At 37.8% G+C, this 22,899-nt stretch overlaps 1 protein-coding gene across 1 annotated transcript in view; it reads left to right on the top strand.

The window, feature by feature from the left end:
• Window positions 1-22,899, top strand: part of THOC1 (THO complex subunit 1) — a 54,629-nt gene that overhangs the window by 24,834 nt on the left and 6,896 nt on the right. Inside the window, exons 11-17 of the mRNA XM_047698587.1 lie at window positions 23-154; window positions 16,406-16,506; window positions 17,915-17,981; window positions 18,180-18,230; window positions 18,321-18,391; window positions 18,806-18,901; window positions 19,469-19,534. Coding sequence (XP_047554543.1) covers window positions 23-154; window positions 16,406-16,506; window positions 17,915-17,981; window positions 18,180-18,230; window positions 18,321-18,391; window positions 18,806-18,901; window positions 19,469-19,534 — 584 coding nt within the window. The remainder of the gene's footprint in view (window positions 1-22; window positions 155-16,405; window positions 16,507-17,914; window positions 17,982-18,179; window positions 18,231-18,320; window positions 18,392-18,805; window positions 18,902-19,468; window positions 19,535-22,899) is intronic.

Below are 22,899 nucleotides of genomic sequence, written 5' to 3'. Positions count from 1 at the left end.
AATTGGTATTTTTACTTTACAGTATTCTGAAGAAGTTCTAGCTGTTTTTAAGAGTTATAAATTAGATGATACTCAAGCCTCCAGGAAAAAGATGGAAGAATTAAAAACAGGAGGAGAACATGTATATTTTGCAAAATTTTTAACAAGTGAAAAGGTACAAATTTTTCTTTTTTGCTAAGCATAATAAGTAATGGTCTTTTTTTTTTTCTATTTAGCTGATATTCTTTTTAAGTTTCATAGAAATGTTTATTTTTGGTTAAGGCTGGTAAGTATTGGTTTGAGAGTCCTGTGAATTCCTTGCACAAGTAAGAGTAATTTGATTTCAGAGGTGAAAGAAGTCCTGCGTTGTCAGTTTTATAGGCTTATTTTGCAGTTTAATTTTCAGGCGTATATATTTTGAACCTCAAGTTAGGATTTAATTTGCATTTATAAAAACAATATTTTATGATTAGTTTGTCATTTAAGAACAAATAAGGGGTGTAAACATTCCCTGCAGTAAATTTTGTTCAGATACAGTGCTAAGGGATTATGTAAATTTTCCAGTCAAGATGACACATTAAGTGTATGTTTTGACTTAACTCCCTTAGCTCTAAACACATAGAAATGACAGGTAAAATATGAAAGGAGAAAACCAAAAGACAAAGCTGGCCTTCCAGAAACAAGAAAAGTATCTTAATGGATCAGAAACACCAAGTAGTAAGTGAAACTGAAGTCTCAGGCCTGCTGGCCTCATCCCAAGCAGGAGGTGACACCCAAGAGTTTGTCTACAAGTGATAGACACCTGGTGTCTTTCATGTGGGTCCACTGACCAGAGCCAGATTCACTGCTTGAAGCCACAATCTGGGAGGGAACTTGACTTACCTTTGAAAAGAAGCTAAGAAAAGATGTTACCAATCTTCTTTCTGCCAGGGCTATGGATTCATAGGAAGCTGTGGGTCCAGCTTTGTGTTGGTTTGCTCTGTACTGGATATATGATATCTGCAATATACTAATGAAATAGTTGGCTCCAGAAATTCATCATAAGGCCTTTCCCAAACTTGACTCCAGAGGTCCTGATGGAAGCAAATGCAAAACTACTGACAAGAAAGGATGTACACAGGGAGAAAGAAGGAGAAGTGAACAAAACAAAAGCCTTTCATTCAAAACTCTGATACATTGCAATTTCAAAATTCATAAAGAAATCCAATACTAGGAAAGATCACCAACCAAATCAATTATTGGGATATACATGTATTTATTTCAGATACACGGCTTGGCCATGACTTTTAAAAACTTTAAAATCATTCACAGAGATAATTGATGATATAGCATCCACTGAGAATGAGTAAAAAATTGTGAAACTGAAACAGGCAGAAATGAAATAGAATGATTGACTATGACAACTAATTGAGAGACTTAGAAATGAAAAATGGGATCATCTAAACCAAAGCAGAACATACAGAATTAAACTATAGATTGGACATAGAGGAAAAGAGAACTAGTGACTGGAAGATAATGATAAAAAGTTCACCCAGAACATCCAGATATAGGGTATGGGGTGGGGAGAGGTGAGAGGAGTCTGTTAACTTGGAAGGAGCAGTTAAGAGCAAGGCATGGTCAATTGAGAAATTGCGGCAAATATCCAATAGGATTTTTAAAGAACAAAATAGAGGGAATGGTAGGGAAACTATATTGAAAAGAATTAAAGGTAATAACCAAGTTCTCAGATTAAAAGTATGCTACAACTACCAGCAGGATAAAGAAAGTTAAATCCATACTTCAGTACATCATGCTATAATTTCAGGGATAAAGAGAAACCCTTAAAAACCAAAGGAAAACAACTTGTGGCTCCTAAACAGCAAAAAGCTAAAGGGGGCACAGGAAGGAATATAGATAATTTTGTAAACCCAACTGATGGTAGGAAGGGAGAAAAAAAATACAAAAAAGTAGGTAGAAGTAAATCCAACTATATCAATAATAGGAAGTATAAACAGATTTAAGACAGATGATTTATCAGAATGGATTTTTTTAAACTCTGGCCATATTTGTTAACAGAAATCTATAAAAACTCTTTGGTTGAATAAAGAATTCAAAATTTTTACTTTACCCTATTTAGAAGAGGGGAAGAAAATCCCAAAGCTCTTCTAGCTTTAACAAAGAACCTTCCTAAAGACACACTTCAGAAAGCTTAGATGTCTATTTAAATAACAACTGGGGCAAAAAAACTTCCAAAATAAAACCAGTAAAATTTCTGTATACTTTTAGGAGTTACCAGTTACATTTTTCAGGATATGACAACTGTTTCAAAACTCTGGATGTTGTTAAAAGTTCTTTGAATAAATAACATTTCTAAGGACGTTTTAACAATAGAAAACAACCAAGAATATACACCTTTCAGAGAAATTTCTACACTGGAGTATTAATTCTATGTCTTTGTACTGGTTTCTATGTACCACTTTCTCAGAACTGGCTCTCTGAGTAGTTTCTTTATTGATTCTTTGTGAGCTTTCTTTCACCAGCAGTTAGTAGAGCATGAGCTTTCCAGGGTTAAGCTCTGGAATTCTGGAATTAACCCTTAACCAGGGTTAAGCTCTGGAATTACTTAATACCATGAGGGGTAAAAGCAGGTTTGAGAAGCTTCATACTTTATAATATGGAAAAGAGAAAAGGCACAGAGAATTGTAACAAAGAGAATGTGAAGCATGTAATGTTTTGTATCTTCAGTTTTCTTCTTTACTACCTCTTAACAATTTTATCTTAAACTTAGATCCGTATAAGAACCCGTCTTGTACATTCTTCCTATTTTTACAGTATATTTGCAGTATTTACTATTCAGTATCAAAATGAAAATATGTGTAGTGCATTACCTATAGCATTAAAAGTATGCACCATATTTTAAGTTTTACTGTTCTCTGAGAGAAGCCTTCCACATCTCTGTAATACTTTACACAATGTTTTAAACCCATTTGATACATTTAAACCCATTTGATACACTTGCACATCTAATGGGAATGTTATTACCCAGAAGCATTGTGTTTTGCTTACATGAATGTGATCATACTTTTCCTTAGGGAAGGAGAATCAATATCCGTGCACAGAAAGGATGATACAACCTTTGTAGTTAGAGACAGGCCATTTATATGGTAACCACAGGTAGGCGCAGGTTCTACAAATAAAATAGGTGTTTTTGTAACTTATCATACCTTCTTTCTCAAAATGGGATATTTCTTCTAGAAACAAAGTGGTATTGTAATTTTCAAGGGCCCCTATTTTTTTTTTTTTTTTTTTAGATTTTATTTGTTTATTGGACAGAGAGAGATCACAAGTAGGCAGAGAGGCAGGCAGAGAGAGAGAGGAGGAAGCAGGCTCCCCACCAAGGAAAGAGCCCGATGTGGGGCTCGATCCCAGGACCCTGGGATCATGACCTGAGCCGAAGGCAGAGGCTTTAACCCTCTGAGCCACCCAGGCGCCCCAAGGGCCCCTATTTTTATGCTGCCTTGGGTATGATTGCGAACACTAAGATCTAACTACAGTTTTCTTATTAGCATAGTAAAATAATTCAATAGCAGTCGCTGAATGTAGTGCTGAGGAATTTGGGGCTTTTTGTTTCTTTTTGGTTTTTTTGGTGGAGAAGTACCTGTTCCTTCGGATTAGTCCAGAGTCATACTCAGAAATTTTTAAGGGAGAATTTCACCTCTAATTATCTCATTTATCAAACCTACGTGAAAGTCACTGGTATTGTAGAGATCCCTCCTTCAGCACTATGTAGCATATAAAAGCAGAACCAACATTTTAAAGTATTTAAGTACCATGATATTAACACGATAGTTAACATAATATTAAAAGGAATGTATTCTAGAATCTGAGTTCTCGTAGCAACAAGTACTACTAGTAACTAGGTGTAGACATCAGGATTGCCCAGTTCTTCACAGTACTAACTCTTGTTCCCTGGAGAGTTGAGACTTTGTCCAAATGGAAAAGATGAGGTGGAGTACTTGGCAGCCAGCAGTTACCAGAGTAGCCACCAGTCCCACAATATTGATCTTAGTGTGGGCATTAAGGCCATTCTTGTTCACGGGGAAAAGAAAATTAACAGCCTGCCCAGACTCTGCATTGTGTGCAGAACTCTCAAGTAAAGACTTTTAGTCATTTAAAAAAAGAGAATTCCTGGTAGAAAGTTGTTCTGCCTTAAATGTTTTATACTTTCTGTATCCATTTGAGAAGTATCTGAGGATAAAATCTTCGTAGTGAAGGCGAAGATAGGTCTATTCCTTTATGACACATATTACAGCTTAGTTAGGAACAGACAGGCTAATCTGTATCCTGTAATTTTGTCTCATTAGTCGTTTCATGGAAGCCTCCCTTTAAACTGGTCTGGGAGGTTTTTTGGACAGCTCTGGAACCTGGTTTCAGTTTTCTTTGTCTGCAGGCCAGAGATAGAGCCAGCCCTTCAGCAAATTCCAGGACTTTATTGTGAGGTTCTATAGGTCATTATCATGGTCTGAAATTTAAATAGAAACTAGATTGTTGGTCCCTGTGCCTTGAGACAAAACAGTTAATAGCAAAAGCTGTTAAATAGGCAGGGGCTAACATTTTCTTTTGGTTCCAAGATGGAAGAAGGTCTTATTTTAAAAATCGTACATAAGGACTCAGCAACTCTTAGCAGGACTGGAGTGATATTTTTTACTAATTGATATTTTCTACTAGTGAACCTTAATGTAAATCAGTCATTGAGCTTTACATCTTGACACTGCCCATCTGAGTTAGCTGATTGGACTTCTCACAGCTGTGATTGAAATGGTTTGACAGACTTGATTTGGGCTTTGATATAATTGAACATAAGGCCTATTAATGTTGGCACTTGTGTGGCCACTGAGAAATGGAAAGTAAATGGAAACTTTATTGGTCTACCATTAATATTTCTTGAGAGAGAGCAGGTTATAGATCTCACCGTTGTATAAGCTATAGATAATGTGTCTAGACTTGTCAGTTGGATTATGTACAGACTTTTGGGTTACTTTATTTTTCAGAGTTTTATTTGGTTGTTTGCCTATCTCTGCTACGGGCAGTGAAGGCATTGATGAATCTTTAGAGCTTTACAAACTTTGCAGTTTGAAGTGTTTAGCTGACACTTAACGTCAGTTTTAGCATGTGGGTATGCACCCACCCATCTAAAAAGATAAATGCATAAGACTAAGAGGTTTTTTTTTTTTTGTTTTGTTTTTTTGTTTTAGAAAGGAACACAATAACATTTTTTTTAAAGATTTTATTTATTTATTTATTTGACAGAGATCACAAGTAGGCAGAGGGCAGGCAGAGAGAGAGGAGGAAGCAGGCTCCCCGATGCGGGGCTCGATCCCAGGAGGCTGGGATCATGACCTGAGCCGAAGGCAGAGGCTTTAACCCACTGAGCTACCCAGGCGCCCCAAGACTAGGAGTTTTCAATATGATTAACTTTTTTTATGTGAATAAAATCTGTCTGAAGTGGTCCTCAAAGTGGGAGGCATGAGCTGTGCTCTTAATTGTGACACGTTGTACTTTGTGGGCCTGACAAATAGGTAGCTCTTTAAATATCACTGAGCATACTGGAAAATTTAGAGCATACTCATCACTCTGTTGTGTTTAGAATCCCCTCTGTTTGTGATTCAGGCCGTAGTTGTGCAAGCACGATAAAAAGGTCTAATCCCTGGTGCTGCCAAGCGGCGATCTAGGAAAGGCTGCAGAAATGGTCCAGAAGGTACCCATAGGCCATGGATTTGGAGCCTGATTCTGAAGAAGGACAAAGTCTAAAAGAGTTGCCCAGGAGGCTGGTTAATTGATAAGATAAAGATAAGAGCAAAGATAGAATGAGAAATGGCCTAACCTTTCTATGTCATTATCCAGAGTAATAGGAACTAATAATCATTTCTGTTAATTATGAATAGCATTAAAATCTTTGCTCCTTTAGAAATGACAGCTCTCATCTCGTTTTATGTGGTCAAGATTTACACAAAAGCATAAAATAGTATATTCATAAATGTAAACAGTTCTTTAAAGAGAAAATGTGCTTTGATGAGGGCAGTGATTATTACCACCTGACAGAATGTATGGAAGGCAAAGAACATTTTCCTACCCTTGAGAATGGATTGAATCCCAGGAACTTAATTTTGTCTTTCCAAGTTAATCAAGTTCCCTCCTCTAAGTGTTTTTAAACTTTAAATATACGTTAATATTTATGTTTTAATTTATCAAACAGTATGTTTAATGACAGTATTAATGTTTTAAAACTAGTCTTTAAAATAATTTTATCAAGTACTTTAAAAGTACACACTGATTTCATCATCCTAATTTGAGTGTTCTGAAGGATAAATGTGTTTATATATATTGAGAGAGACTTAGGTTGAAAACACATAGGAATTGGATGGCCCAGTGGGTTGAGCCTCTGCCTTCGGCTCAGGTCATGATCTCAGGGTCCTGGGATTGAGCCCCGCATTGGGCTCTCTGCTCAGCAGGGAACCTGCTCCCCGACCCTGCCTGCCTCTCTGCCTACTTGTGATCTCTGTCTGTTAAGTAAATAAATAAAATCTTTAAAGAAAAACACACATAGGAATGATATAGTGGTTAGGTACTTTTTATTTCTTTCCATATCTGAATTTTAATGTCTTTAGAAGTTTCTTAAAGAAACTACAGATTATTGAAACTTTACGAAATAGCATAGGAGTATTCAGTAGAGTCACATAATTTGCAGTATTGTCTGAGGTTTAAATATATAGAAAGAGACATTGGCTGTTTAATCACAACTTGATTTAGTTCACATGTGTTTGTTTAAGTAATCCTAAATCTTTGTAGGGGTAACAACATAACCTGTATTGGTTAGGAAATTCCAGTTAATTTAGGCTTTTGGAGGCCAAAAAGAAGTCTTGCATTTACTAAAATAATTTGTATTTTACATTAATTAGATGTATTAGGAGAAAGAGATTTAAAATGTAAATTTTTGGTATTTATTTTACTGAGGGATATTAAGTCCTCTAAATCTCCTTAAAAGTATGAGTACAGAAGGTTTTCTTAGAATCTTTTAATTTATAACCATACCTGTAAGTAACCTTTTTAACTAAAGCAAAAGAGCTGACAGGTAATATCTCTGCTTTGCTGTGGACATACTTTCTTTATCCTGTAACTCAGCTGGGACACTGAGCTCCTTAAACTAAAATTAGATTCTTCATTTTTTTTTAACTTTTTTTTTCTGAAGGAAAGTTTTTAAAAAATTATTAGTAAATAGGAGTACTGTGTAAGTCTATTAGTTTTTATGTAATAGGTATTATATTCTTTTTCTCCTCAGAAACCAGCTGTCTGATGATTTAGTTGAATAAGATATATGAACCTATTCCAGGTAGAAAACTACTTTACAGTTTAGTCTGCTAAACCCTAATTCAATATCCAACATTTGTGAAAATTAAAAGTATAAACGATGGCACTTTTTTAAAGTAATAACTCTGGAACCTGTATTTCTCCCAGTTTAGGGAGAAAATGGATATATTCAAAGCATTTGGAGTTTTGGCTTATTTCTTTCTTAATTGTCCAAAGAGAGTTTTTCACAGCTCTCCCAGAAATATAAGAACTTAGTGATGCTGGGGCACCTGGGTGACTCAGTTGGTTAAGCGTCCCAACTCTTTTTTTTTTTTTTAAAGATTTTATTTATTTATTTATTTAACAGAGAATACAAGTAGAGAGAGAGAGGAAAGCAGACTCCCTGCTGAGCAGAGACACCCCCCGCCCCGATGCAGGGCTCGATCCCAGGACCCTAAAATCATGACCTGAGCTGAAGGCAGAGGCTTTAACCCACTGAGCCACCCAGGCGCCCAAGCATCCCAACTCTTGATTTTGGCTCAGACTCCGTGTTCAGCTGGGAGTCTGCTTAAGATTCTCTGTCTCTCCCTCTGTCCCTCTGCACTTACTGCCACAACCATCCCCAACATGTGTGTGTGCTCTCAAAAAAAAAAAAAGGAACTTAGTGGTGTGGTGTCTTTAAACAATTTAAGAAGGACTCTAGTATGCTTGAGAGATTTTATACTTTGCTAGAAATCTCTCAAGACATGCAGTTGACTTGAGTTTTATGCCTCATACTAATACACTCATTACTTTTTGGCAAAATCTGCAACTCCTACAGCCATACTACTTAGGCATCAGAAAGACTGCTGCCTGATTTGCCTGATTCCTACTCCCTGACCTATAATTCAGTGGGCTTTCACAAAAACGAAAAGAAAATGAGCCTAATACTCAGTCAACAGAAGAAATTTTTAATATTAAAATTGATAGCTTTTTATCAGAATTTATTAGGCAAACTAGAGATTATACAGGACACTTACTTACCAAGGAAAGGAAACATTCTCACTGCTCAAAAAAGGCATGTAGAAACCCATTTCACTAAGGGCTCAAGAGTAAAACATAGATTCATATCTATACAGATGCTTTCAGCTTCCCATGTACTCAGTTGTCATTGGTTTATTTGTCTTCCAGGGAGCAGCAGTTTCCTTTTAAAGAGTTTTGTGTCTTAGAATTGTACCCTTCCTACTTCATGTGCAGTACATAACTAAGCTTTGTAATTCCAAAGGGTTGCATTAAGAACGAAGAAAAATAGGGGCGCCTGGGTGGCTCAGTGGATTGAGGCCTCTACCTTCAGCTCGGGTCGTGTTCTCAGGGTCCTGGGATCGAGCCCCGCATCGGGCTCTCTGCTCAGCGGGGAGCCTGCTTCCTCCCCTCTCTCTGCCTGCCTCTCTGCCTACTTGTGATCTCTGTCTGTCAAGTGCATGAATAAAATCTTTAGAGGAAAAAAAAAAGAATGAAGAAAAATAGACCTAAGTAACTTATGTGTAAAAGAACACAGGAGAAATTTAACAAATGGGATATAGGAGGATGTTATAATTTTATGTCCGCGTAGGTTATATGCCTTAAAACCGTTCAAAAAGGTTGAAATGTTAGTATGGAAAGAGACACATGAAGCTAGAATTAACAACAAAACAGCTACATAAATACCAAATAAAATAGAATTTAAGGCACAAAGCTTAAGTAGGATAAAGGATACTACATTAACAAGTCACCAAGAAGATGTCGTGAACTCCTATGCACTCAAAATCTATTAAGAAAAAAAGCAGTCTCCCACTGTGGTGCTCGGTGGAGACCTGGCCAAAGTACAGCGAGCTGTGTGCATGCTGAGCAACACCGCAGCCATTGCTGAGGCCTGGGCTCGCCTGGACCATAAGGTTAACCTGAGGTATGCCAAGCGTGCCTTTGTTCACTGGTATGTGGGGGAGGGCATGGAGGAAGGAGAGTTTTCTGAGGCCCTTGGGGACATGACTGCTCTTGAGAGGGATTCTGAGGAGATTGGAGAGGATAGTGCAGAGGGAGATGAGGGTGAAGAGTATTAGCCTTTCTCTACGATTTTACACTCCGTTGTCTTAGGACTGTCTTATTTCTGTTCTGGAAGCTGTCTGTTGTGGCTCTAACTTGTCAATAAAAGTGATGTTTCTATTTAAAAGATAAAAGAAAAAACTTGTAAAATTATGAGAAGTTGGCAGATCATAAATTTTAATGAGTTATTTTCAAGTGCCTTAATCAAAACTGATGGGATGAGCAGACTAAAGATTAGTAAGTATATGGAAGATTTGAACAACAAAAATAATCTTGATTTACTGATGGATAAAGCAGACCAGTATTAAGAAGTATATGATAGATTTGAACAATAAAAGTAATAAGCTTATTGTAGTATATATGGAAACCTGTACACAAGAAATAGAGATAATTATTGTTTTAATACATATGGGACATTCACAAAATTTGACTGTGTAGTAGGCCATACAGGAAATCTTAGCAAATTTGAAAGATTCTATATCCTGCAGAGCACGTTCTCTGGCCACAGTGCAGTTAAATTAGAACTATAAAAAGGATGGCTTAAAGGAGATAACTTACCAAGTTGAAAAGCTTTCCCCAGGAATTAAAGAGGAAATAAAAAATGGAAGCTCTAAATTTGCTGTAAAGATATTGTATAGCAAAACTGTATTATAATATCAGATGTGTGGGTTACGAATACAGTGAGAAGTAAAGAGAAAATTACACCTTTAACTACATTAATGAAAAATTTAAGAATGACAAATGAATTGAGAATACCATTCAAGAAGCTAGGTACAGAATCTTAAGAAAGTAGAAGTAAATAATAATTGGACAAATTGATGAAGTAGAGCAAGGAAAACAAAGAACTTCAGTAAAACCAAAAGCTGTTTCTTTTTAAAGAAAAATTATATAGAAACAATTTTTTTTTTAAAGATTTTATTTATTTATTTGACAGAGAGAGATCACAAGTAGACGGAGAGGCAGGCAGAGAGAGAGAGAGAGAGAGAGAGAGGGAAGCAGGCTTCTTGCTGAGCAGAGAGCCCGATGCGGGACTCGATCCCAGGACCCTGAGATCATGACCTGAGCCGAAGGCAGCGGCTTAACCCACTGAGCCACCCAGGCGCCCTAGAAACAATTTTTATAAAAACTTTATAGAGCAGGCCTTAAAGGAAAAAAAAGTGAAAAGGTACCAGTAAACAATAAGATGAATAAATAACAAAAATGGGCATAATTGAAAACATAGAAAGAGTGAATATATGTAAGAGAATGTATTCTGAACAACTTCTGCTGATACCTTTTTAAATCTAAAGAAATAGTAACTCTGTAGAAAAATTTAATCACCAAATAGACTCAGAAAGAAATAGAAAACTTGAATAAACAAGTAATTATTAGAGAAATTGTAGTAAAAAAATGATACCTTTTGAATGACATCAGGCTGATTTTTTTACTCACATACTATCAGCTCTTCAAGGAATAGATGTAAGTGAAAATATTCAGAGATTAGAAGAAGAAGAAAAGTAACCAGGTCCTTAATATGAGATTGATGTAACTTTTAAATAAAATCCCAGTAAGGATAGAACAGGAAAGAAGTATATATATATGTCTCACAAATAGAGATGAAAAAATTTTAACTCAATAAATCAAAAGTAGGGCGCCTGGGTGGCTCAGTGGGTTAAGCCGCTGCCTTCGGCTCAGGTCATGATCTCAGGGTCCTGGGATCGAGTCCCACATCGGGCTCTCTGCTCAGCAGGAAGCCTGCTTCTCTCTCTCTCTCTCTCTCTCTCTCTCTCTCTCTCTGCCTGCCTCTCCGTCTACTTGTGATCTCTCTCTGTCGAATAAATAAATAAAATCTTAAAAAATAATAAATAAATAAATCAAAAGTAGTTATTTTGTTTAAGTATAGGCTAAACAGGATTTATCCCAGGAATGTAAGTTCAACATCAGAAAGATTAATACCAAATTAACAGCCTTACGGTTTAAAGGTTTAAATATTTTAAAACTATATGATATCTCATATGCCAGGAAATTCTTACAGTAAAATCTAATGTTCAGTACAAAAACAAATCAGAAGTGGAAGGGGATATTCCTAACTTAAGGGGATTAATAAAAACTCTGTGGCAAGTATCATACATAATGATCAAACTTTGAGAAATATTCCTGGTAAACTCAAGAACAAGGCATAGATGTCTACTAACTATATTTCTGTTCAACGTAATAGTGGTGGACCTAGTCATTTCAATATAAGCTACAGAGTACTGAGAGTGGATTCACTGGAGCAGGGGTCGGGAAATCTGGCTTCCTACCTGTTTGGTTTTTTTTGTTTGTTTTTTAAAAGATTTTATTTATTTATTTGACAGAGAAAGAGAGATCACAGGCAAGCAGAGAGAGAGAGAGGGAAGCAGGCTCCCTGCTGAGCAGGGGGGCCTGACGCAGGGCTCGATCCCAGGACCCTGAGATCATGACCTGAGCCAAAGGCAGAGACTCAACCCACCGAGCCACCCAGGCACCCCTACCCACCTGTTCTTATAAGTGAGTTTTAGTGGAGCCCACAGCGGCTGTCTGTTTATCCGCATGTTGTCAGTGGCTGTTTCTGCACGGGCACAGCAGAAGGCAGTAGTTGTGATGGAGACTGTAGGACCCACAGAGCCTAGAATAATTTACTAACTGGCCCTTCGCAGGAATTTGCCAACCCCTGCACTAGTGCTACATGTATTAAGTTGTATAAATTTCAAACATAATGTGTGAAAGTAGCTTATTGCAGAATAATAAATCAGATAGAGTTTGAACACATGCAAAATATCTCAGTATATTATTTATAGATACTACTTATGTAGTGTTAGTATAAATGTTCATGACAATCATAAACACCAAATGCACGGTAGCATTTACCACAGTAGAGAGAAAGATGGGGAGCAGAAAAGGGAGGTTACCGAGGAAGCTTCACCAGTTTCAGTAATAACTCTTTGTTTAACAAACATGGAACAGGTGAAAATGTTAGGATTTGATACATTACTGGATAGGGGGACATGAACGTTACATAACTTACCTGTACTTTTTTGAAATTTAAAATTTTTCATAATTTGAAAATTAAATAATTTGATACAGCTAATGTGTTAATGACAAGTCAGTAATATTTTAATGAGAATGCGCTTAGTACTTTTTCTAGTACAGATTTTACTTTCTGTAAAGTGATAGGAATGAAAAATTTCATACTTTAATTTTACCAGGAATATTATTTACATATACAGTTTATTGACAGAAGGGCACAGAAAGACAACTAAGAAGAATAGCATGATCCTTATTTAGGTTTAGAGTAATAATCAGGAATGCTGAGGCCTGAGCTGAGATGTGCAGTAAAGCTAAGGACAATAAAAGGCCCTTTGTTCAAGAAACAAAGACAACAAAGAAATATTTGACCCATGATGTAACTGGTGTAATTTTTTAAATAGCTAAAGAAAAGTAGAACTTAGAAAATACACATTATGGAAGAAAGAGTACAGTTGAGTGTGTCAATTTGTCTCAGCTCTGTCACTAACTAGCTGTGTGATCTTGCAGAGGTCCTGGTTTTCAGAAGCATAATGTGAAGCAGTTAGCTTGAATGAGCACACTGGTCCCCTCCCACCTCTGATTCAGTGTCTTGTTGACTCCTGTTTTCAGTCCTTTGTTCCGATCAAAAAATACCTTCCAACAGAAATAAATGTGGAGGACTTAAAGCCTGAGGTAGATGAAGAGTTCGTACACAGCACCTAGCCACTCCAGCTCATTTCTTCAAGCCAGGCGGCTTGTCTGTCCTCACTCCTGACTGAACTACTTAAGGTCTTCAAACAGGCCAGTCTCTTACTGGGCTCAGAGTCTTGGTACCTCCTGTTTTTCTTCTTGCATACTCCAACTAGAGATTTGCTCCTGTGCTTTATAGTTGTGTTTTTACCCGACGGTCTTCCTAGAGTTGCCTAGGCAAATGGATGGTGGAGCCTCTTACTGAATTAGCCAACAATGATGAAGAGCAGGCTTTGTGGGGAAAATTGCTGTTTTCCTTTGAACATGAAATCTGATCCAGTGTCAGTTGAATATTCAAATAGAGATAAATAGTAGCTTCTTTAAGTATACAGGTGTGGAGATTAGGAACACAGTCTAGGTTGAGAGTGTAAATTTGTTATATAGTGTAGTTACCAGCTTATATATGGTAATTCAAGGAAAAATAAAGACTGAAAAGAAAAGAAAACATCATACTGAGTCCTGAAGAAAACCAATTAAATTTAAGGGGTGGGATAGTTAGGGAAGAGGAAGAAGGTTGAAGAGTAGCCAGTGTGGGCGCCTGGGTGGCTCAGTGGGTTAAGCCGCTGCCTTCGCCTCGGGTCGTGATCTCAGAGTCCTGGGATCGAGCCCCGCATCGGGCTCTCTGCTCAGCAGGGAGCCTGCTTCCTCCTCTCTCTCTGCCTGCCTCTCTGCCTGCTTGTGATCTCTCTCTGTCAAATAAATAAATAAAGTCTTTAAAAAAAAAAAAAAAAGAGTAGCCAGTGAGATTGGAGGAAAACTGGGAAAGTATGTCCTCATGGAAGCCAAGCACATAGAGTAGGATGAGGACTTGTGGGGGAAAAAAAAGCGTTCATGGGGCCAAGGTAGGGGGTCGAGGAAGAAGGGGTGTTCACTAATCTAACAATAAGTCATTGGTGATCTTGGCAAAAACACTGTCAGTGAATTGGTGAACTAGGAAGCCACAGATTATGGCAAGTGGAGGGGTGAATTGAAACTGAATGTAGCCAATTCTCTGAAGAAGTTTGGCTGTTCAGTGAGGATGGGGAGAGGCTGAGGATCTCTTTGAGAGATCTCTTTGAGACTCAGTTAATTCAGGGAGATTGGGATGTCCAGATGTGCGTGAAGCTAAAGCTTCCAGTTTAATATATTTTTCTCATTGAAGGTGTCTGTAGTTAATGTACTGAGAGTGAGAGGGTGGTGAAGTAATGCTTGTGATAAGTCGAAAGGATTTGTTGTGGAGAAGAGGAGAGAGTAATAGCCTTGGAGATTAAAGAAAGATTGCTGATTAGAGACCAGTTTTAAGGTGGAGGCAAGAGCACAGCTGTGCTACCATCTGCAGAATTGTGTGGTTTATATTTTCTTTCAGGCAGCTCCACCTGCATCCTGCATGGGAAGTCTTAGTGTTGATAGAGGGTGAGTAACTTAGTCTGATCTGGGGTTGCCATTTTGCACCGTAGATGTGACAGAAGTGTAGCACAAAGTAGTTGAAGAGATAAACCAAAAAGGCAGGACCAGGGCTCAGCCACCTGCAGCCACAGGCCAAATCTGACTGCTTGTTTTGTTTTTTTCATTTTAAATGTTTATAAAAGTTCCTGTGTAATATCTTATAATATGCCCCCTTGGCTCACCTAGCCTAAAATATGTACCAAGGAAAGTTTGCTGATCCCTTATCTCAACCAAAATAGGGTTACAGTAAAAACAGAACGGGACTGACAGGTGGACACACCAGACTAGAAAGCCAGTGATGTTTAAAAAGGTGAAAGTCAAGCAGAGAGAGTCTATCATATGGTTTCACTTAACTTGTGGAGCATAAGGAATAACACAGAGGACATTGGGAGATGGAGAGGAGAAGTGAGTTGCGGGAAATTGGAGGGGGAGACAAACCATGAGAGACTGTGGACTCTAAGAAACAAACTGAGGGTTTTGGAGGGGAGGGAGGTTGGGGGATGGGTGAACCTGGTGGTGGGTATTATGGAGGGCACGTATTGTAGGGAGCACTGGGTGTAGTGCATAAATAATGAATTTTGGAACACTGAAAAAAAATTAATGAATGAATGAAATGGGGAAAAAGGTGGGAGTGGCTAGTGAATGTTAGGTAATAGAAGCATAGCCAAAGGAACTTAGGATCTTCAACTGGATTCCATTCCTAGGGCTTTCAGGTGTCTTACGGGTTGATCATTCATTTAAAATAAGATAGCTTTCGGGACGCCTGGGTGGCTCAGTTGGTTAAGCAGCTGCCTTCGGCTCAGGTCATGATTCCAGCGTCCTGGGATCGAGTCCCGCATCGGGCTCCTTGCTCAGCAGGAGCCTGCTTCTCCCTCTGCCTGCCATTCTGTCTGCCTGTGCTTGCTCTCTCTCCCTCTCTCTCTGACAAATAAATAAAATCTTTAAAAAAAAAAAAATAAGATAGCTTTCTATTGTTGCTGTAGCTCGGGAAGGCTAAAGCAGGGCACCTTTTTTTTTTTTTAATTTGATAGAGATCACAAGTAGTCAGAGAGGCAGGCAGGGAGAGAGAGGAGGAAGCAGGCTCCCTGCTGAGCAGAGAGCCCAGTGCGGGGCTCGATCCCAGGACCCTGGGACCACGACCTGAGCCAAAGGCAGAGGCCTTAACCCACTGAGCCACCCACGCGCAAAGCAGGGCACCTTTGTGGATAATAGACTTCAGCGTTCCTCAGTGCTCTAGGGACATAATCAGCCTGACTGCCTTCATGCTGGAAGCCATTCTTACTGATCACCTAGGGGCAGGGTTGTTGAACAACTTTCTCGTAAGGGACCTTCAAGTCCTTTCTGATGCCGAGTCTGTGATAATACAAGTATGATACAGTTTTCTCTAAAATATAAGTAAATAGCCCACTTAATTCACAGATGATTTTTCACTTGTAATTCCTTGTTTATTACCATGCACCAGCTGGCTCTGTTGCAGGCACGTCGTAGGGCTACAAAAATGAGCATCCCTTGGTATTATCTGTATACCGCTCTCTAGCCATCGTTTCTTTATGTATGAGCAAGTGGCAGCCATGCTTTGACCTATGTCTGTTTCTGCTCTGCTTTATCTTGACTTCGGGACCACAGATGTAATAGTGCTATCTACCAACATAAATATCTCATGGCATAAAATGCCTAAAAACTCTGAAGCCTTTGTTCCTCTATCTTAGGGCTTGTGCGGTAATGCATCATAGTCAGTGAGCCCTCAGCAAATGTTTTTTTAATTAAAATCTTTCATTTCTACAATAGCATAACCTATACCTTTACACAAAACTTGAATTTAATGTGTTTTGTGTTTGTGTGCCTGTTTTTCAACTAGTTGATGGATTTACAACTGAGTGACAGTAACTTTCGTCGACACATCCTGTTGCAATATCTCATTTTATTCCAGTATCTCAAGGGGCAGGTCAAATTCAAAAGGTAAGTTCATATGGGTGGGTAGTAAATGATTTCTAAACAGCCCTCTCTAAAAGAGGACTCACATACTGATATATTTTTCTTATGTATCAGACACATTTAATGCGTGAGGGTCACATCCCTGAAACCTTCCTTTTGCAGCAACTCTGGATAGTCAGAGGCTTTTCTTAGAGATTCTGGATGTTAGGATAGTTGTTTCAGAGAAAGGTGTTGACTAGATCTGCTGTCAGTGGCAGTCAGTCCTGCTGAGCACTGAGGTTGCTGGGGTCCTCAGCTGTGTGGGTGCATCTCTGTTCCAGACTTCCACCATTCACCTCTCACCTCACTCAGGCATCTCCAAACCTGATGGGAAGACTAAGCCTGTAATACTTTCATGAGATGTGAAACGGTCTAGGACATTAGAACTCAAAAAAAGTGAAGTAAATCTTTGAAGACAGAGGAGTTCCAGTTTCTTTGGGGTTTTAGAAACCCTAATCAGCTCCTCGGCTTCCTGAGTACCTCCACCTGCAGCACAGCCACTGCCTCTCAACCTACCCGTAACTGAAGTCTAGTTCATCATTACTTGATAGCGTTTTTAAGTTTGCAAAGCAATGTTGCATTTTTAGTTGTGTGAAAAACATGCCTTTACTACCTGCTAGCTTTGAGTCCCACTTTCATGACACACTGGGTGCAGTTCAGCTTTCAGACTTGTGATTTTAAGATGACACATAGCAAGTACTCAAAATGTTATTTCTTATCCTTCTGTTGTTGAGTTTCAATATAGCAGGGCAGGAGGATGAGGGACTTTAGAGCCAGACCTAGGTTTGAATTCAAGCTTTATCTATATGGTCTCTGTTTAATAAGCATACATCCTCATTCTGAGAATTAAATGAATAATGCATCTAAAGTGCTCATTCTGGCACAGTAGTCCGTCACTGTTTACTGCCTGGCTATAACGCATTCGGTGCTAGTGAAAGCTGGAGTAATGGCACCCGTTAACACTTTGGGTCTGCCTTCAGCTTTCTCTAAGGTTTTCTATTGTATTTTGATTGCCTTTTGGAGCAATGTACTGAATGTACAACAGGGAGAGGAATATGTTATTATTTTCTCTGAGGTTTTCATTCCACGTTAAATTTCTTATTTTAGGAAACACTCATTGCTCTGTTCATAGTTAATCAGACTGATTGAGTGTCATCCTCCTTCATACACCTTTGTGTCTTAAATTCTAACCATCTTAAATGAAATGCAAGCATTTTCTCTTATAATCCTCTCATTTGTGATTGTTCTTATCTTGGTAATTTTTGACACTATTTGACACTTTTGGTTAACTTACCTATTATATGCCTTGGGTTTTTATAAGACTGTATATAAGCCTTAAAATTGAATATACATTGCTGTAACTCAAGCCCACTTTTGTTGCTTTGTTCCCTAGTTCAAACTATGTTTTAACTGATGAGCAATCACTCTGGATTGAAGATACTACAAAATCAGTGTATCAAGTAAGTTCAACAGGCAACAAACCCATGATTGAACAAAATGGAAATTTAGAATTTTCTTTGTTTCAGCCCCAAATAGGAAAATAAGGATAAAGTTAAGCTCAGGTACAAGACCACAAACACTTCTTGGTCCTCTGCCTGCAAACCACTCCTATGATGCAGAAAGTTGTTGAAAGCTTAGTATATTCTTTCTAATCACAGCTACTATCTGAAAACCCCCCCGATGGAGAAAGATTTTCAAAGATGGTAGAGGTATGTGTTTTATATTTACATAGTCTTCTTAGCACCAAATAGAATTTCAAAGGCCTTCATTACACAAATTAATTTCTGTGTTTTTCCCAGCATATATTAAATACTGAAGAAAACTGGAACTCATGGAAAAATGAAGGCTGCCCAAGTTTTGTGAAAGAAAGGTAAATATATACTCCTCTCAAGCACTATGAGAAGAAAGACATTTCAAAATACAGTTTGACGTGATTATTTTACATCATGTACAGATGTATGTATGTATTTCATATTAAAAAGTATAGGTTTAACTCTATAAGAATACAACCGTTTTTACTTCTAGTTGAATCTTTCACCTCAGATTTCTTGTCATTAAGTTTCCAGAACAGATTAATCTATTATTATTGGGAAAAAATGGTATATACCCACTCCTTATAATTTGTCCCTAGATGTGGCATTTTTCTCTTCTGATGAGTGTTCTATAATAATAGAAAACGTTTATGTTTTTATGGGAAGAAAACAATAATTGAATTTTCTTTTACATTAAACACTTTTTATGTGTGCTATCCATTTGTAATTCCAGTGTTTTTTATTCACCACAGAACGTCAGACACCAAGCCAACAAGAGTAGCTCGCAAGAGAACAGCACCAGAGGACTTCCTAGGGAAAGGACCTAACAAAAAGATTCTGATGGGAAAGTAGGTTTACCTGTCTCCATATGTAGGATGGTATTCTTTTTTTTTTTTTTTTTTAAGATGTTAGTGTAAGACCTCCCCAGTTTCTGTGTTTTTCACTTTTTGTGTGTGTTTGGTACATATATAGATGACTAAAACAGACCACATGCTCTCAATCTCAAGGGCCCTTTACATGGATTCACATAGATAGATAAGCTTCCATTTTGTCTCCTGCTTCCCAAATCCGTGGCTCTCGACTGTTCTATTTTTTCCATGTCACAGACAGTATAATTGCTATTAGATTGATCCAGCTCACTTCCGGTTGCTGCAAGGTACCATGATCCTTCAATTTCTGTTACCTTCCAGTTAATGATTCATTGCTTTATATTCTGCTTGAATATTTTTAGAACAAATGATTGTTATCATTAAATACAAGCATATGTAGAAAGTTTGCCAAATACCAAAAATTAATGAAGAAAATTAAAACTCATTCTGTCACCCCCTAAAAATTCACTGTTTAAGTATTTTTGCAACCGTAAGGCATACTAGGATGATGTCCATTAAAAATGTATTTATGTGTCTGTTTTGTAGTGAGGAGTTAACAAGGCTTTGGAATCTTTGTCCTGATAATATGGAAGCTTGCAAATCAGAGACAAGGCAAGTTTAAAATGTTTCACATGAGGTACTGCTTTTCTCAAATGTTAAGTGAATGAAATTAATTTGTTATGGTTGATTTTGGCATAGCAGAGTATGGCTTCCCACCATGAAACACCTAGAAGTGTGGATAAAATACTTTTAGAAATCACAGGAAAATACAAATTCACAAAAGAAGAGGGTTAGGGAACCGAAAACCAAAGTATGAGCCAATATGGGTGTTTCTAGCTGGAAAGCTTGCAGATGCATCCCACTTTGGGGAGCCAGGGAGCTTGGGTTTTAAGAGCCATGAAGGACAGAAGGTAGGGCCTTCGGCCTGCAGAGTTGTTACTGAGTTTCCTTTGAATAAAGCTGAGGCCCTTGAAGCACTGCACTAAACATAGAAGAGCAGACTGGGGAGGAGGGACGTGCTCACTGGGCCAGGAAATAAGCTTGCCCATTTCTAACTGGGTGTGGGTGAAAAGAAAAACAGTCTACCTGGAGAAACAATAACCACAGGTCTGCTGTCATGCAGTCCTCCAGTTTGAAAGGAACACCCTAGCTGAGGGGGTGAATTCAGATGTCTCAGTCTGATGTTACAAAGCTTTCTGGAGGTCATACCTTCAACCTAAGCCACACAAGGATCCTACAGATAAAAGTCTGAAGATACTCAAGCATCTGAACTTAAAACATTCGAAAAAACAATGTACCATGAGAAAGAATCAGCAGGTAGAACAAACAAAACAAACAACAGAAGTTAGACAACCACTTCAGATAATGAAACCATCCAGTAAATACAGCTTAAAATAAGTGTGTTTAAGATAGTTAAAGATATAAAAGAAGGAATTGAAACTTAAAAAGGAACAGGACACTCTCAGGAGCAAATAAATTTGAAAAAAATAATTCTAGCAATAAAAAAAATAATAGTCATTGAAATTTTAAGATTTAATAGGCATGTTAAATATTAGACTAGACACAGGTGGAAATAGGAATTAATGAATAAGAAATCACCAGGAAGGCAGTAAAAGGGATCAAGAGTTAGAAAATACAAAAGAGTGAGATCAAGAACAACAGAATGAGGAAATAAAGTGAGAGACAGTAACAAGATAATGACTGAGAATTCTTCAGAACTGGAAATGGGCATAAATTCTTAGGTTCAAGAAATACAGGTTTTAAGCAGGATAAACAGAATAAATCCATTATCTCTACACTTTGTTGTAAAGTCACCAGAGAGAAAAACCAGACTACCTGTAAAAAAGCAAAATTAGACTGATAGCTGACTTTAAGAATAAAAGAAACCAGAAAATTGGAATGACACCTTCACAGTATTAAAGTATCAACCCAAATTTCTATAACAAGTTAAACGGTGGATCAATCAGGAGTGATTGAGACATAAAGTTACTTTCAGATTAAAACCATAAGAATTTGTTATCAACAGTTCTTTTTTTTTTTTTTAATTTTTAAGACTTTTTTTTTTTTTTAATTTATTTGATAGAGATCACAAGTAGGCAGAGAGGCAGGCAGAGAGAGAGAGAGGAAGGGAAGCAGGCTCCCTGCCGAGCAGAGAGCCCGAAGCGGGGCTCGATCCCAGAACCCTGGTATCATGACCTGAGCCAAAGGCAGAGGCTTTAACCCACTGAGCCACCCAGGCACCCCGTTATCAACAGTTCTTAATAAAAAAGCTGTCAAAGAAATTGACCCAGGAAAACACTGAGTAAATTGCAAGAAGCATTGCTGTTCAAAGACATTGGTAAACATGAATAAATCTCATCAAGAACTTGCTGTATAAAGGCAGTAATAATTCCTAGTTGAGGATTATTTTAAAAGGTAGAACTAAATATTTGATAAAAGTAACATGATACAAGGAATGATCAGAATTAAAGAATGTTACATATGAAGATAGAGATAATGAATAACTCAACTTCTATTAAGCATGCTTGCTAAGTATGTAAAAGAAATAGAATATATAGCTTTCAGATGAGAACAAAAGGAAGTAAGAAAACTCAAGCAATCAAATAAAAATAGGCAAGGAGAAAGGCGCACATAAGAAACAAGTGATGGAACTTAGGCATAATACAATATAGTTAAAAGAAATTCAGGTACAATAATAAAGGGAAATGGACTTTCTAGTACAAAGATAGAAGTTGGTATTCTATTTTAAAAGCCCATCTAGAGTCTGCTTCTCTCTGACCTTCTCCTCACTCGTGCTCTCTCTGTCTCTCTCTCAAAAAAATAAATAAAATCCTTAAAAAAAAAAAAAAGCCCATCTGTATGTTATTTATAAGAAACACCTTAAGGATATGGAAAGGCTGAAACTAAAAAAAAAAAAGTGATATAGGAAGAATAGTTATATTGATATCAGACAGAAGAGTCTTAAAGGCAGAAAGCATTATTAAAGATACAATCAATGCAGAAAGATACAAGAAAAAAATGCATCCGAAATAAATATTCTAAGCCTTGTTTCTAAAAAATGTAGTTTCAAGAAACTGACAGAATTAGAATGAGAAATTAACCAGTCCATCATCCTGACACTTCATTTTGACACTTCTGCAAAATGTTTTACTGGAATTTTGACACTCAATACTTTCAGTATTTAGTAAGTTTGCTCAAAAAAACTTAGGATTTAACAAGATGATTAACAGACTTCAGTCTTACAGAAATGCATTTTTTTTTAAATGATTTTATTTATTTGACAGCAAGAGAGAGAACACAAGCAGGGGGAGTGGGAGAGGGAGAAGCAGGCTTCCCCCTGAGCAGGGAGCCCAATGCGGCACTCAGTCCAAGACCCTGGGATCATGACCTAAGCCAAAGACAGACGCTTAACTGAGCCACCTAGGCACTCCCAGAAATGCACTTAAATTATACGTGAGTAACAAAATATATTTTAAAAGCTTTCAGATACTTCTAAGTAACGCCAGAATCAAAGAAATCATATGGGGCGCCTAGATGGCTCAGTCGGTAAAGCGTTGGTCTTTGGCTCAGGTCATAATCCTGGGATCCTGGGATTGAACCCCACATCGGGCTCTCTGCTCGGTGGGGAGCCTGCTTCCCCCTCTCTCTCTGCCTGCCTCTCCGCCTACTTGTGATCTCTCTCTGCCAAAGAAATAAAGAAATTCTTTTAAAAAAAAAAAAAAAAAAGAGAGAGAGAATCATTTGCCAGTGATGCTGGTGGGAGCCTAAATTGGTACTGCCACTTTGGAAAACAATTTGGCAGTAACTAGAAATTAAAGATGTGCATACCGTACATCCTGACAATTCCACTCCTGGGTTGGTTGATCTTAAAGTAGTTCTTTTAAAACTACAGGTTGAGAATTGCTGATTTTTTTTTTAAGGTTTTATTTATTTATTAGAGAGGGAGAGAGAGCACAGGCAGACAGGGTGGCAGGCAG

The sequence above is a fragment of the Lutra lutra genome, chromosome 12 (genome assembly GCF_902655055.1).
Source record: "Lutra lutra chromosome 12, mLutLut1.2, whole genome shotgun sequence".
Lineage (NCBI taxonomy): Eukaryota > Metazoa > Chordata > Mammalia > Carnivora > Mustelidae > Lutra > Lutra lutra.
This window is presented reverse-complemented; position numbering and strand designations above follow the sequence as displayed.